Source organism: Diabrotica undecimpunctata, chromosome 5 (genome assembly GCF_040954645.1).
Source record: "Diabrotica undecimpunctata isolate CICGRU chromosome 5, icDiaUnde3, whole genome shotgun sequence".
Classification (NCBI taxonomy): domain Eukaryota; kingdom Metazoa; phylum Arthropoda; class Insecta; order Coleoptera; family Chrysomelidae; genus Diabrotica; species Diabrotica undecimpunctata.
In genome coordinates, this window is record NC_092807.1 from 8,478,697 (window position 1) to 8,495,677 (window position 16,981).

General features: G+C 37.7%; 1 protein-coding gene across 3 annotated transcripts in view; it reads right to left on the reverse strand.

Moving 5' to 3' along the window:
- Positions 1 to 16,981, reverse strand: part of dpy (fibrillin-like protein dumpy) — a 532,146-nt gene that overhangs the window by 152,129 nt on the left and 363,036 nt on the right. For all 3 annotated transcript variants that reach the window (XM_072531422.1, XM_072531423.1, XM_072531421.1), the window contains exons 11-15: positions 15,927 to 16,287; positions 15,465 to 15,833; positions 13,123 to 14,505; positions 12,750 to 13,043; positions 7,886 to 12,658 (exon numbers count right to left, since the gene is read on the reverse strand). In XM_072531422.1, the coding sequence (XP_072387523.1) occupies positions 7,886 to 12,658; positions 12,750 to 13,043; positions 13,123 to 14,505; positions 15,465 to 15,833; positions 15,927 to 16,287 (7,180 nt within the window). The remainder of the gene's footprint in view (positions 1 to 7,885; positions 12,659 to 12,749; positions 13,044 to 13,122; positions 14,506 to 15,464; positions 15,834 to 15,926; positions 16,288 to 16,981) is intronic.

Consider the following 16,981-nt stretch of genomic DNA (forward strand, 5'->3'; position numbering starts at 1 on the left):
ACTTAATTTCAGTTTTGCTATTATATTATATTATATAAGAAGTGGAAACTTGAACTCTGTCAAAAGGATCCATAAAGAAGCTGGAGACGAATATTATACGACGAAGTATCTCATTGGTCGATAGAGTGATGAATTATTCTTCGCATAATAGGAAAATAATTGTAATAATTAAAAAATCCATAAATGCCTGTTCATGACGAAAGATATACAAGCATTTATGCCTATAGAGAAAAGTAGAAAGAAAAAAAGGAAAATAAAATGAGATTCGCAACAAAACTAAAATAAGAATCAGATATTCAGAAAATAACAAGAACAAGTTAGATTATTTGTTTACAAATAAAAGGCAGATACCGAGCACAGTTCTTTACTAAATCTTGCCCAAGTACTTTCCATTTCAGAGTATGTTTCAATCCGTAAAAAAATTGTAAACTATCCAGCACAAGAATGTCATAAACATTCACAAAAATATTGATAATTCTATGTGAATATTTATGACATTATTGGATGGATTGGATAGCACACTATTTTTTAAAGAAACGTTTCTGAAGATGCTCTCAGAGCGAAAGTACTTTGAACATGACATAAAGAACTGTGGTGAATATCTGCCTTATTAGCGAAACTCACATATTCGAGCATTTAACCATATATTATTTAGATTGTCTATAAATAAAGGAGTGCGGCGTGAGTTTGAACAGCAATGTCCACTTCCGTAATACCTGTAATTTTTATGCCAGTGTGCCAAATGCAAATAGTAAATTATATTTGCGACTAGGCAACCAGTGATACTTCTACTATATACTGATTCTAAAAATGATAAGAGGTTACGTCAATTGAAGGAAATTGCAAGAAAACTGTTTTTGGAAAATCACATGTGAGTAGGTACCAGTATTTAATCATTTTTAAATAATAATGCACCGAACTCACTAAGGAACCCGAAAATCATGATTTAATGTTCTTTAATTCCTAAAATGTAAATGGAGTAAATTACTTAAAGATGTAAATTGGAGCTGGAAGATCAGATAACACAACAAGTGATGGAGTTTAAATATCTAGGCATCACATTATCTAGCTACGGAAACCTCGAAACTGAAGTATAAGATCAAGTGAATAGAGCAAACAGAGCCGCAGGCTGCCTAAATGAAACAATATGGAGAAATACAAATATCGGGCAAGAAATAAAAGGCAGAATTTACAAAACAGTCACCAGACCAATAATGGCATACGCGGCAGAAATAACACCTGATACAGAGGCCAAAAAGGATGTTACAAACAGCAGAGATGAAAACACTTAGAAAAATTGATGGTAAGACACTATGGAACAGAACTAGAAGTACAGATATACGACGTAGATGCGAGGTGGAGAACATCAAGAAATAGAAGAGTAATGGTAAGTGGAAGAAAAAGGGTAAGAAATAGAAGAGTAGAATGGAACGATCATATAAGCCGAATGACAACAAATAGAGTAGTAAAGACGGCAAGAGACGGTTCCCAATAGAAAGACACTCTGGACTGTCACAACTCTCCCACATGGGTGACTGTAGACTGTCCAGATCCCACAATCTATTTGCAGACAATTCCTTGCAATGCATATTTTTGAGAAATTACTTTCTGTTATACAAATAACAATGCATTATTTGATAAAGAATGACAGATAATTCGCCTCTGGAGACACGAGGGAGGCTCTACTGCTGTGGCGGTTTTGGGGGTTAAACCCCCAAGAGTAGCTCAAGATTCTTATGATCTAGAATTTATGATAAAGCGTCTATACAGAGAATATGTAAAATGGGGATTATAAGTCAGCATGAAGAAAACAGACTATTTAGTTGTCAATTCAGATGCAAGGTTTGAAGTGTTGATCGACGAGGACGTGAAAATCAAACAAGTGGAAAAATTTAAATATTTAAGTGCACTCATTGCTAAGAACGGCTTGGGAGAAACCGAAATTAAACACCGAATTAATCAGGGACGTAAAATTGTAGGACCTCTGAACTCCTTATGTGGGATCGCAACATTTCCAAAAGGAACAAAAAAAGAATAGGGCAAACCATGGTTGAATCAGTTCTTTGTTATGGCTCTGAAGTATGGGAAATTAATGCAAAAACCTGAACAGAAAATTGTTGGTAGTTGAAAAGGATTCTTTGAGAAGAAGTGCTAGAACATCAAGGCAGGAAAGGAAGACCAACGAATCTATAAGAAATAACATTAATGCTACAGAAACGGTCATTGACAGAATAGAAAGAAGAGGTTCAAAATGGTTTGGACCCCTATTCAGAATGCTTGACGAACGTTGGCCCCAAAAACTTCACAAATAGAAGCCACCTGGAAGAAGAAAAAGAGGTGAACTCGATGCTCACGGGATCAAGGAATTAGAAGAGCGATAGAATCGAGAGGTTTGAAGGAGGAGCATGCTTTGAACCGGCAGGATCAGCGGAAAAGAACGGGAATACGGGGCAATAGTCGTCTCCAAAATGTATTGTATTTACAAGTTGGATTAATTTCAAACGTCAATAAACTTATTTTAACCTTCAATTGTGGCTTATTCCCATTAAAAAAAATCGCTTCAGAACAATAGATAAGATCTAGATAAGAGAAGGGAGTGTTCCAAAAATGTCGTCAGTATTACAGGGGTGAGAGGGTGGTTTTAGTTGGTAGGCAGGATAATAGATACCTGAATCTTTGGCACTGCCATCTTTAGCACTTTAAATTAAACTAAAACCCAAATTTTAGGGACTCAAAATGGAGGTAGCATAAAAAAATTTCAAAACCCCCCCTCAGACAAATTCTGGGTACGCCACTGCTTTAATGGACGTATTGGAAAATAAAAATCAACTTTCTGCAATTACGTGAAAAAAGCTCAAAAAAAGAGAACCAAAAAGAAGAAATTTAAGACTAACTTCAGAAAATATCAAGGATTCAACGAGAAAATAAAAAAATTACTAGAAGAGTACTTGAAAACGTGCTTAAAAATATTTTACGGTTTAACTCGACAATATAAGAGAAAAATAGAGTACGAGTATGATATGATAAACTCTTTGAAATTTTCAAAAACCCACATCCATGCCTGTCCATTCCTAAGGAATTGGACAGACAAAAATAGCAAGAATTACGAGCTTCCAATTGACAACAGTTATAGGGTTTCAATATACCTAAATTATAAAAATGTTTCTACGCTACGCTTTCAAACCTTCAAATACAAAAATCTTCCAAACATATCAGTCCAAAATGCTGAAGATGATGGCAGATGCTCCTTAGTATTTATCCAAACAAATTCTCCATGAAGATCTGAGAATACCGTTCATAAAAGATACTATACACCAAAATGCAGCTAAATACAGAAATAGAAATAGAAATTAGGATAAGTTACTAATCAATGCTCTTGTCAATGCTCCAGCAAGAATTAGAAGACCGAAGAGAGATTGACAGAAGATCAGGTTAGATGCATCAAGGTGAATTGAAACATGCTGGCAACAACCATAAGCTATCATTATCAACCAATTTATTTAATACTCAGAATGTAACGAGTAGATGGTAAATAAACAGTTTAATAAAACAAACACGATTGAGGAAAGCATAAAAAATATTTGCATTTAAATATTTTCTTAACGTAATTACTTTAACAAACATTATATTGTTTTTATTTTATTTTAATATGACATTAACCCTCTAAATTGACAAATATTTCTAGTTTCCTATTAAAAATAAAATGATTCCAAAATAAGTAACTGCCAATATGATTCGTTCAAATCAAAACAGTTACAAATCAACAACACCAACACTCAAAACTTGCTATTAGTCGAATAAATTTGGGACAGGTTTTTCCCTCGCCTTATCAGAAAAACTAGTTTTAAGTTCTTATATTTTTATTGGTGAATCAATAATTTTGGGTACGGCTGTATATTACTGGTCATACCACTAACTAATAGCGGCTGAATGTATTGTTTTTTGAAGGTGTGTGAGTAAACCTGAAATATTATTTGATAAAAGAGTAAACCAATAAAAAGCGAACGTACCTTGAAGGTGTCTTATTTGATTTTTTTCCTTATGAAAGATATGGACTACAGACAAAATATATTAAATAAAAATATGCACGAGTAGATAAATACACGGTTACTGACCTATGACCTATCCCCTAAATCGCATCCCTTAAAATCGCAACCCTCGGTCGTAAATGCCAAACGTAGGATAACGTGTGAGGGGTCGTTGAAAAGGGGATGAAAAATGGGGTTGAACGCAGTATGTGCCGTACGCATCGGAGCATGCCAAAGGACATTATATTGTATCTTCGTTTCTATTGTGCCGATCATGATGTACGAGGGCTCGTTGCAAAGGGGAGGGGACAACGAATACGTTAAGAGAAAAAACAAAGATGGCGGCATTGCCAAATGAGCGCTATAACGTATCTTTGTTGCTATTGGTCTGATTTTGATATATGGGGTGTCAAATAAAAGCGGTGGCGACAAAGAAGCCAACTATCAATTCTTCTTCTGTCATCGTTCAATGTAAACCATCAATTCTTCTTCTTTTCCGTGTAGTGCCTAACAGAAGTCTACTGATAGGCATGGGCCTGCTATGCTACGTTCACCGTTAGACATGTAACAGCGACAATATTGATGATTTTAAAAAGGCAAGAGGTAAACATGTAAAGCACATGACAATGTCCATTCTGAACATCCATAAAAATATGGCAGTTTAAAAGTTTTTTTTTAAATAAGCAAGCGTTAAAATAAACTCAGAAACACCTTCAGCAAATAGCTCATTAGTACAATTGTCCGGTGTTCTGAGCACTCTTTAGCATTTTGAATGTACCAAAATGTATCTACCAAAATGTTCCTCTCTTTTGTTAATTTCAGTGCATATTTTACTTCTTGCCGTAAAGGTTTTTAATCTGTTTCTTTAATTAGCTCATTTGTTATTTGTTATCATCATCTCTGAACAGTTCTTTGACAGATTTCGACAACCTATGTATTTAGTTCGGCCAAGTGACTATTTACCGACCCACTATCGGCGAGCATAGTCTTCATGCTGTCAGCAACCAAAATGGTTTACGCCTGATTGAACTCGCAGCATCATTGGGAATGGTGGTAGTAAGTACATGTTTTCCTCACAAAAATATCCACAAAGCCACATGGCAATCACCAGACGGTGAAACAAAAAACCAAATTGACCATGAACTAATTGATAGTCGACATTTCTCGGACGTACTAGATGTAAGAGCATGTAGAGGTGCTAATATAGACTCTGACCACTACCTTGTAAGAACAAAAGTTAGGGCTCGTATATCAAACGCTAAGAAGGGCCAGAGCACAAAATCTACGAAATATAATACTGATGTGCTAAAATCTGAAGACGCTAGCGATAACTACAGGAACGTTTTAAATGAAGAGCTGACAAGAATTGACGAAAATTTAAGTATAGAAGAACACTGGACCAAATGCAATGAAGCTATCCATATAGCGGCTAAAGGCTTTTTAAAATCCAACCAGGCTAAAATAAACGAAGATTGGTTTGACGAAGAATGTAGATTAATTAACTAACAGAAAAATGTAGGATATAAGAGACTTCGGCAGCGCAGAACGAGATCAAACCTGGAAGACTATGAAAATCTTAGACGAGAAGAAAAAAGGACGTTTAGAAGGAAAAAGAAAGAGCCATACGAAAACGCTCTAAACGAGATTGTTAACCACCACAATAGAAAAGACTCGCAAAAATTCTACCAGAAGATAAACAGCTGCAGAAAATAATTCAAACCCAGAATAACAGCATGTTAAGACACAGATACTAAACAGGTGAACGAATTATTTTGAAGAACTGCTTAGCGACAGTCGTGAAAAAGACCAAATAGAAATTACTTTGTCTGAAATGGATGAAAACGCTCAAGAGCCGCCCCCCACCGAAGAAGAAATTAGAGAAGCCATTTCAAAACTGAAAAATAACAAAGCCCTGGTTTGGACAATCTTCCTGCTGAACTCTTTAAAAATGGTAATGACACCCTTTTTAAACACATGCATAAATTGGTAACCAAAATCTGAGGCAACCGAAGGAAACACCCGCGGACTGGAAATTAGGTGTAATGCACCCTCTTCACAAAAAGGGAGATATGATGGTGTGTGATAATTATAGAGGCATCGCCCTACTTAACGTGGCATATAAAGTATTGTCCAACGTATTGTACAGAAGATTGTTCCCCTATGCTGAACAAATAGTTGGGAACTACCAGTGCGGTTTCCGACCCAATAAATCAACAACGGATCAAATCTTCACAGTCAGGCAGATTCTTGAGAAAACGCTTGAGTTCGGAGTCGACACCCACCACATATTCGTGGATTTCAAAGCCGCATACGACTCAGTCAACAGAGAAAAACTTTTACAGGCTATGGTGGAATTTCAAATGCCGCTTCATCTTGTTCAACTAAAGGAACTTACAGTCGCAGGTGAAGAGAGTGTAGTCAGAATCCAAAACGACTCTTCAAGACCCTTCCATTGTAAAAATGGACTGAGACAGGGAGATGGACTGTCGTGTCTCTTATTCAACCTTGCACTTGAAAAGGTAATTCGAGAGTGCCATATTAATATGAATGGCACCATCTGCATTAATAAATCTGTACAAGTGGTCGGATATGCAGATGACATAGACATTATTGCTAGGTCCACAGAATCTCTGATCGAAGCATTTCGATCACTAAGGGCGTCTGCACTGAGAATGGGATTAAAAATAAACGCACAGATCTACGCCTGATCTACTAGATCAGGCAACCAGATACCTAGACTATTAATTGATGATCTGGAACTGGAAGGTGTGGACACCTTCGTCTACCTAGGCTCGCTACAGACCAAAGACAACAATGTCAGCGAAGAAATTAAAAGAAGAATAGTGCTTGCCAATAAGTGCACTACCCAAAACTACTCAGAAAAATTAAAGTTACCATATATAAAACACTAATAAGGCCAGTGTTAACATACGGGTCAGAAACGTGGTCACTTACACAGAACGATCAATAATTGCTTAAACGTTTCGAGAGAAAAATTCTAAGAAAAATATATGGAGGAGTCCAAGAACAGGTTTTGTGGCGTAGGTGCTACAACTTTGAGTTATATAGAAGTTTTGGGGAACCTGACGTTGTAAAATGTATTAAATTAGCAAACCTTCTATGGATAGGACATGTAATTAGGCGAGATGAAGATGCAACGATCAGAAAAATTTTCGACCGAAGAGGACCAGTGGGAAGATGTGCCCGAGGAAGACCAAAACTTAGGTATCAAGGTAACATAGAGGATGATCTAAAATCCATCGGAGTTAAAGCATGGAGAAAAGTTGGCAGAGACAGGGGCGAATGGAAGATTGTTCTGAAGAAGGCTTTGGCTCATAACGAGCTGTAATGCCACTGATGATGATGATGTATTTAGCTGATGTTTTGTCTCTGTGAGAATTTTACCATTTAAGTCTTTTATTATATGTATGTGCTTTTATTTTCTCATTGTCATTTCCTTCATTTTTCGATGAACATTAGCTGTCATATTTTCGTATTCCTCAATTTCCCGACACTACTCACTTAACAGCGACATTTCTTTTCTAATATTACAATTTAAAAGCTTATAGTATTCACTACTGTTTTTATATGGACTTCAGACATAGACATGTATTACCATAATATAACAAAAACAAGAAGTTATCGGAGTGAAACGTGAATACCAGATCGAAGAAGTTGTATCACGCGAGAGAGGAAAGCTTGTCAATTAAGTGAGGACTGTTTATTGTTTATGCTAGATATAGGAATTTTACTACCACCAATTTTTATCTTTCCTAAACCAAAAAAAATCACCAAATAATTCAAACAGATGTGCAAAAAGTATACGTAATCGCTATAATTAATATAAATTTACTTACGTCTCACGCATTCTACGTCTTCTTTGCCTGTGAATCCTGGTGGACAGCTACACGTCTTAACATGATTATCAATTAGGCAAACGGCATTAATACCACAAGCTCTATTCAAGGAACACGGATTTAAACATTGGCCCTTTAAACATTGTTCGTTAAGTTGGCATTCTTCATTTGTCTCGCATGGTGGACTGCATATCTCTTCGTAGCAATATGTATTCGATGGACAGTCAGAGGTGGTCTTACAGCTAACCAATCTCGGTTTGCACCCTACACTTTTATCGGTAGCATTTCCTTGGTAGCCGTTCCTGCAAGTACAATAACCGGCATGGTCAACAGCTATACATTCGGCATTTGATCCGCACAATGTGTTTTCGCAGACGTCTTTGCATTTGTGGATACCATTAGTAGTATCACATTTGGCTTTCACCGGACAATCTGAATTTCTGTTGCATTCCACTGGAGGATTACAGCCACCGTTGTATGCATCGCCGACGGTACCCAGAGGGCACTGGCATCTAAAAGATCCCCGAGAGTTATGGCATACTGCATTTGGTCCGCACGGTTTATCTTTGCAGAAATCTATCATGTGGCAACCTTTGATAGGATCTCCGGTATAACCAGGCTGGCAGTAACAAACTTGTTTGTGACTTTCTGCTGAACAAAGCGCATTCTTGCCGCAAGGATTATGAACCAAACAAGCAATCTTGCACATGTACTGGTCACACAGTTTGTCATTTGAGCAGTGCTCGCTGGTTTCGCATTCTACTTCTTGGCAACCTATTTTGTCATCGCTGGGGTTTCCTTTATAGCCACGTTTGCAGTGACAGGAAGGCTTGTGGTTTTTAGAGAAGCACTCGGCATTTCTTCCACATAGTACTCCCTCGCAAGCATCTGTACATTCGTTTTGGCCTAAATTATTTGCCAGACATTTTTCTGTTAACTCACAATCGGTGTTTATCCTGCATCTCTGTTCTTGAATGCATATATTGTTTTGGCAAAATTGATATTCTGGACATGTAGAGTTAGATTTGCAGGTAGGCTGACATATACCTTGGATACACAGTTGATCCTCGATACATTCCCTAGCAGTAGTGCAAATCGAAGTGCATATTCCATTATAACATTTTAGTCCAGAAGGACACTGCGACTCTTGTGCACAATATTGTATAGCCACACATCCAATACGTGGATCTCCCGTAGTTCCTGGTTGGCAAGCACATACACCTTGATGATCATCAGCAGTACATGAGGCTTTTTCTCCACACACGTTTGGCAATTCACAAGGATTTTGACACTTAGAATCAATACAGGTTTTATCTTTAGAACAATCGTTTTTGTCCAAACATTCTATAGGGATACAGTTGTTGTTGGTATCTTCCTTAGTACGAGGTGGACATTTGCATGAAGCTACGTGTCCGATAGGTATACACTCAGCATTAAGTCCACAGATACCAGGTGACTCACAAGGATTTTTGCATTTATTTTCAATACAAGCTGCCAAAGATGGACAGTCCGCATCTGAAGAGCATTCTCCTGGTTTGCGACAACCCGTAGTTAAAGGATCTCCCACTAATCCTTCAGCGCATATGCACGTAAAGCCTCCATCTGTATTTATGCAAGTAGCAGTAGCGTGGCAAGGATTGGAATCTTTACATTCATTTATATCTTCGCATTTTTCTTTATTAAACGCATATCCAGTTAAACATGTACATAGAGCTTTGTGATTGCTACTTGAACAAGTACCTTTTCCACAATTGACAACGTCGCAAGTACTAATACATTTGTTAGAATGCTCATCGCAAAAGTGGTCTGATTGACAGTCATCATCTCTAATACATTCTACTTTAAAGCATCCCAGGTTGGAATCGTAAGGATCTCCTAGGTGTTTCGGTGGACATGTGCAAGATAATTTATGCTTAGAAACGTTACAAATAGCACTATTTCCGCAGCGATTGGTATCACATGGGTCGATACATTTGCCTCTTTTACAGATCAATTTGTCAGCACATTGAGCATCACGTCTACATTGTACTGGTTCTGAACATCCGGGCTCTGTCAAAGGATTTCCTACTTTACCCTCTGGGCATGCGCAGCTGAAAGATCCTGGTGTATTTTTACAAATAGCAGTCGAGTGACAAGGGTGACTTTTGCATTCGTCTATGTCAGTGCATCCTTCAGGTGAGTCTATAAAACCTTCAGTGCATCTACATTGTCCCTGTATGCAAACTTGGGAGGTTCTACAATCTTTATCTAAAGCACAGCCTGGCAGACATACTCCATTTTTACATACTTCTCCTTGCAAACAGTTTCCATCGCTGTAGCAAACCTTAACGCATATATTTCCATAACATCTTTCGCCTACTGCACACAAGTTATTGTTTGAACATGAAAGAGCGCATTGATTTTGGGAGCAAATATGATTATTAGGGCATTCTAGATCATTTTGGCACAATGATGGTATTCTGATACATCCTTGTTGAGGTGTAGGATTTCCTTCAAACCCGTCTGGACATTTACACAGTGTTTTATGATCTTTACAAGAACAAATAGCGTTTGGTCCACATGTATCGACTTTTTCGCAGGGATCTTGACATTTGTTGTTGATACAAGCATGATCAGACAGGCAGTTTTTGTTACTTCGACAACCAATAATGCAAGTATTATTTACACAAGCCTGATCTTTGTAGCATTGACTGTGATCCGTACAACTTACGACACAAACATTATGGTAGCATGTCTCTCCTACTAAACAGTCTTTGTTGTTCTTGCAAATTGATCTACACTGATTGTTAATACATACTTCATCTCCACAATCTCGGTCGTTGTTACAAGTTGTTGATATGCGAAGGCAACCATCTTCAGCTGGAACGTATTTAGCTAAACATGTGCAAACAGCTTTATGGTTTTCTACTGAGCATATGCTATTAGGACCGCATTTAATATCTTCACAAGGGTTTACACATTTCCCATTTTTACATACAGAAGTAGGAGGACAATCGGCATTACCTACTGAACACACTCCTTCTTTCTTACAGCCTGATAAATAAGGTTCTCCGGTAGTACCAGGCGGACATGTACAAGTATGACTTCCAGATGCTGCAGGCCTGCAGATAGCTGTACTGTGACAAGGATTAGGTTTGCACACGTTGACAGCTACACATTCTATATCAGCAGTAGGGTTCGGGTTGGTGCCAGGAGGACATTGGCAAGTAGCTTTGTGATTTTCCGCAATACAGACAGCATTAGTCCCACAAGCTTCATCATCACACACATAGTGACATTTGTGTGTCATACGATTACATAACTGTGTTGTATGGCAATCTGCATTATATACGCAGGGTACCTGACTACATCCTTTTACCAGATCGTTTGGATCTCCCGCATATGAGCCAGAAGGACACTGACATTGTGGTACATGGTTGTTGACAACGCATATTGCATTAGGTCCACAAGTTATTTGATCGCAAGCTGGAATACACATGAGAATATTGTGTTCCGAATGTTTCCTGCAGGTTTCTTGTTCTGGACATTGAGCATCCGATGAGCATTTGTTTTGTAGTACTGGTATACAACCTTCTCTATCATTAGGATTTCCAGTATATCCAGCTAAACATTGACATTGACCTTTGTGAGACTCTGCCACGCAAGCAGAGTTTTGTCCACACGTGAAATGTGTACAACTATGTGTACATTTTAGAATACCTATAGCATCGGGTTGACAAGCTTCTACAGATTCACAATCATTGTCAGTTTTACAATCAGGTATTGACGGTTTTTCGCAAACAGAGTTAACAGGATTCCATATATATTCATCACGACATGCGCAAGTTGGATGACCGCCAACGTCCAATTGACACATTTCGTTTGGACCACAAGCTACAGTTTCACAAGGACTAATACATTTTTGAATACCGCTAGCGTCTACTGCGCAGATTGTACCGAAGCTACAGTCTTCATCAGTTTCGCAAATCCTTTGATTTACTCTTTCTTCCAACTGACAACCAAATTCAAGATCACCGGGATTTCCGTTGTACCCAGGGGCGCAGATGCACGAAGATCTATGATTTTGTGCAAGACATAATGCGTTTGGACCGCACTGGACTTTACTACATGCATCCACGCATTTTCTAACTCCTTTGCTCGACTGGAAACATATTTGGGTATCGTGACAATCTAAGTTGCTACTACATTGACCTTCGGGATAACAGCCTTTGACAAGATCTCGAGGATTGCCGATGTAACCAACTGAACAAACACATTTACCACTTTGGCAGGACGCTTTGGGACCACATCTGACGTTTTTGCATAGATTTTGACATTGTCCTCTTTCACATGTATATTCGTTTGGACATAATAGTTTGTCACTGCACTGGCAATCTTGAGGATCTCTACAAATACCGCCTTGGACTTGTGAGCACATGATAAATGGGTTGCCTGCATAACCTTCTTTACATCTACAATCAAAGCTTCCTGGTGTGTTAATACAAACTGCGCTATTGCCACATACTTTACTGTTACATTCATCTATGTCCTCGCAAGAAATGTAAGGATTGCCGGTGAAGCCTCTACTGCAGAAACATTCTATGTTGTTTAATGTTTCTTTACACTGTGCGTTTATTCCGCAGGAGTTTGAATTGCAGGATTTTTTCTCGATTCTTTCGCACACTTCGTAAGGGTTGCCAACTGTACCTGTGTTACAGACACATTGATTGGTAAGGCCGTATTCGCAATGCGCGTTTTTGCCACAAGATGGTTTACAATATGGTTTTTCAATAGCTAAAAAAAAGTACAAAAATTAATCATTCCGCAGCTACACTAATACGAAGTATATGCTAGTAAAATATTAAATATTAGGTTAAAGACTTACTTGGCATGCATAAAAAGTTGGGATTTCCATCAAACATATGATCGCATACACACTGATTTGTAGAGTTATCGCAATGGGCACCAACACCACATTCAATACCTTGACACCTTTGTCTACATCTACCGTTGATACAAATGTTCGGTTCTTCGCAGGGATTGTTCTTTGAACAAACATCTGTGGTACATTGACCACCTGGAAATGGATTACCTAAGAGTCCTTCAAGACATTTACATGTTGGGCCTGTAGAAGTGACGATACATTGAGCTCCTGAGGCACAAATGAAACCTTCACATGCTGAAAAGAAGAAACTAATAAAAAACTGTGTCTATAAAATACATGCAGATTTTAACAATAATAATTAGGGTTAATTTACCTGACACACATTGGCCTCTGCTGTTTTTCTCGTATCCAACTTTGCATCTACATTTCCCTTTATGATTCTCTGCTGAACAAATTGCATGGTTACCACAAAGTACTGTCGCGCAAGGACTAATACAGGTCCCTTCTTGGCAACTCAAAATACTGGCACAGTCTGCATCATTCTGACACTCGGATTTAACTGTACCAGGTTCTTCAAGAATGCAACCTCCTTTATAAGCATCTCCTGTCATTCCTTTAGGACATACACATTTATAGCCACCATGCTGATTTAAACAATGGGCCCCATAAGCACAAGGATCGTCTTTGCATTCGTCTATATCTGTGCATCCCTGAGCCGGATCACCTCTGAAACCAGCTTCGCACATACATTTTGGTGGATCGGATGGAGTACATTTGGCATTTATACCACAAACAAAACGTTCACATGGACTTTTACATTTATTTCCGTCTTTTTGATCGTTGAAGAATGGTGGGAAGCAGATACATTCGCCAGGTTGAATGCATTTTTCATTAGTAGGACACTCTTTATCGCTTATACACTTTTTCTGAGCAGGAGAACATTGTTCTTTGTACGCATCTCCAGAGTAACCTTGTGGGCAGTGACATTCATAAGCGCCCAAAGTGTTAATACATTGCGCGCCGTATCCACAAACATGTTGTTGTTCTGCACATTCGTTTATATCTACACAGGAGCCATCTGGCAAAGTTTTGAAGCCTTTTGGACAAGCACAGTAGCTAACTCCTCCTGTTATTGTCACACATTCAGCTCCACTGGGACAGGACCCATCGGGACCACAACTGTCTAAAACGCAATTGCCTTCATGTAGTTTGTATGGTGGCTGGCAACGGCAATCAGGGCTGTTACATTCCAAACACTCCAAGAAAGGATTGCCGTTGAATCCTGGAGGACAGTGGCAGTCGTAACTTCCAGGTAAGTTTTTACACATAGCGTTAATGCCACAGACTGCTTTCTCTTTCAGTTCCAAACATTCGTTGATATCTCTACATTTATTACTGGATGTATCTCTAGTGTATCCTTGAACGCAGATACAAACATTTTCATTTAAGTACTCATCCAATACACATTGTTCTCCAGCCGGACATGGATTAATATCTGAGCATTCTGTAGGTTTTGTGGATTTTAGACAGCCCGAGGTGAAAGGATCTCCTGAAGTTCCTCCAGGACATTGGCAGGAGAACGCACCAGGCTCGTTTTTACAGATAGCTCCAAGGCCACAAGGATTTCCGGCACATTCGTCTATATCCACACAGCCAAAGCTGGTACCAGTAAATCCAGAACTGCAAATGCATTTCGCTTCTTGGTTTATTAACATGCATTCTTCGTTAGATCCGCAGATTGTGGTCTCACAGGGATCTGGAATAGATAAATATATAAGATATTTGAAGAAAATATCACAAAATGAAAAAATGTTGTATTCAACTATTAAGAGTGTAATATAATATATTGCACTCTTAATAGCTGAATACAATATTATGATTACAATAGAATACAATAAATTCTGACAACAACTGGAATTGACGAACAAGACTTGCGAATTATCTCAGAGCTATATTGGCACCAAACGGCAACAATTGAAATAGAGCACACTTGGCTTAAACACCTGACGAGATGGTTTGACCGCTCATCCGCAGAAATCTTACGTGCAGCAGTTTCCAAAACTACAATTGCCATTTGGATTGCCAACCTTCGAAAGGAGTCGGCGCAATAAGAAGAAGAATTACAATACAGTTGAATACAATAATATTATATGAACATAGCTTAATGTAAATACTGTCTTAGTTGGCGCTGTCATCAAAAATACGTTTGACGGTTATGTAGTAAAAGCATATGTAGTTTTGTAATCTGAAACGATGAAATCTATGTTTAGAAGCCACGATTTACTACCTTTTTGTACGAAGTAGAGGTTTGGATGCTTTTTGATGGCTCTTTTAAAAAGCTTGAAGCCTTTGAGATGTAGTATTATAAGCGCATCTTAAGAGTTTCATGGGTGGATCGGTTGACTAATGTTGAGGCTATACGTAGAATTGGGAATTTTCAAGTGCCACATTGTGGCAATTAAAAATGATGAGAAAACTCTATAACCTTAACGATGCTAAAAGAACACTTTTCACTGAATTTTGCAAAAGATTAGCTCATAATTGTCTAAGATAAGACAAACCTCAGAAAAATTCACAGACTAGGTAAAGAAGTAAAAAAATTGTAGCCAAGGAAAACAGAGTATAGAAAATCGTAACATCAATGCAATAAAAGTGTTTTAAAAATAAAGAAAATAAGCCTAAAATACCTTATTTAAGGAAATAATAGGTACTTACGTCTGCAGTCGTTGCCGATATTGGGTTCTTGGCATAAACATTGCTTTTTCTGATCACAAATAGCATTTCCAGGACAATCAATATCTGTATTACAAGTAACGATTTCATTACATTTTGTTTTGGGATCAGGATCTGGAATAGTGCCAATTGGGCAGTCACATACATAAGAACCAGGTAAGTTTGTGCATACAGCACCCAATCCACAAGCTGCTGCATTCTGACATTCATCAATATCGTTGCATTGGTTGTTAGGATTTCCGGAAAAGCCTGGTTTGCACTGGCAAGCGAATGTTCCCGGGAGATTAGTACAGATTGCGTTAGCTCCACAACGTCCACTTGGACCATTCACAGCGTCACATTCGTCGATATCTAGAACAAATTTCACATACATGTTTATAGTGATTCTATTCTATCACGGAACATTTTTTTAAAAATTGCTAAATTATTTCTGAATATACTGACCTACACATCCTAGTGAAATGTCCTGCACGTTAAAAGTATATCCATCATCACATATACAATAGGCTTCATTACCGTCTGGTTTGCAGAAAGAGTGATCTCCGCAGGAAACGTCATCACAGGGAGCTTTACATTGAATTTTCGGGGGTGCCCCTACGTAGTCTTTTTCACAACCGCAGCTAAAGCTTCCTACTGTGTTTGTACATACAGAGAACGGTCCACATGGATTGTCTTTACATTCATCGATGTCCAGACATACAGAGCCTTTGGCGATAAAACCTTTTTGACAGAAGCATTGGTTTTCTATACATTCGGCGTTATTTGTACAGTCAAAGTTTGATTTGCATAAAATATTAACGTCAATCTGAAAAAATATAAAATTGTTAATATCAGAAATTAATCTGGAAAAATCTTATACAGGCTTTTTAAGGTTTTTGAAGGTATATGAGAGATAGCTGATGACAAATCCTTAAAGGTGTACTGCTGATTTTGTTTTGTTTATTTTTGAGCAATTATAAAAAGTAAAAAAATCATTTTTTGCCTATAAAACGTTTTTTATACATTTTAGAGAAAAATGGTTTAAAACAAAAGTTGTAGATCTAAAAAAGTCCCAGTTAGAGAGAATATTTCAAAAAACTCTTTTTTTGCAGTAATTGTAAATGTTTTTGACTTTGTTTTTTGTATAATAACATGTAATATAACTAATTGATATTATGGTATTTAATGAGTTATCGGAGTATACTATTTCTCAGCTAGATCGATCAAATACATAGTTGTTTATCCCATAGAGCGATTATTTAAACTAGTTGTCTTTCTGTTTTATTTTTTTGCTCAGTCGAGTACTAGAAACTGATTCACTATGAATTCCTTTGCCGACTAATTCATCAATCTGTCTGCTTTGCAATAATAATTTTTGATATTTTTTATATTACGCGATTGTAAGTAAAGATGGCAAAAATGATTTTTCTATGACCAATAGGAGCCAAGATAGTACTTTTGGCAATAGGAATATGGCAATTTTTGGAAGAGCTGAAAATTTAACAGATTTTAACAAAAAT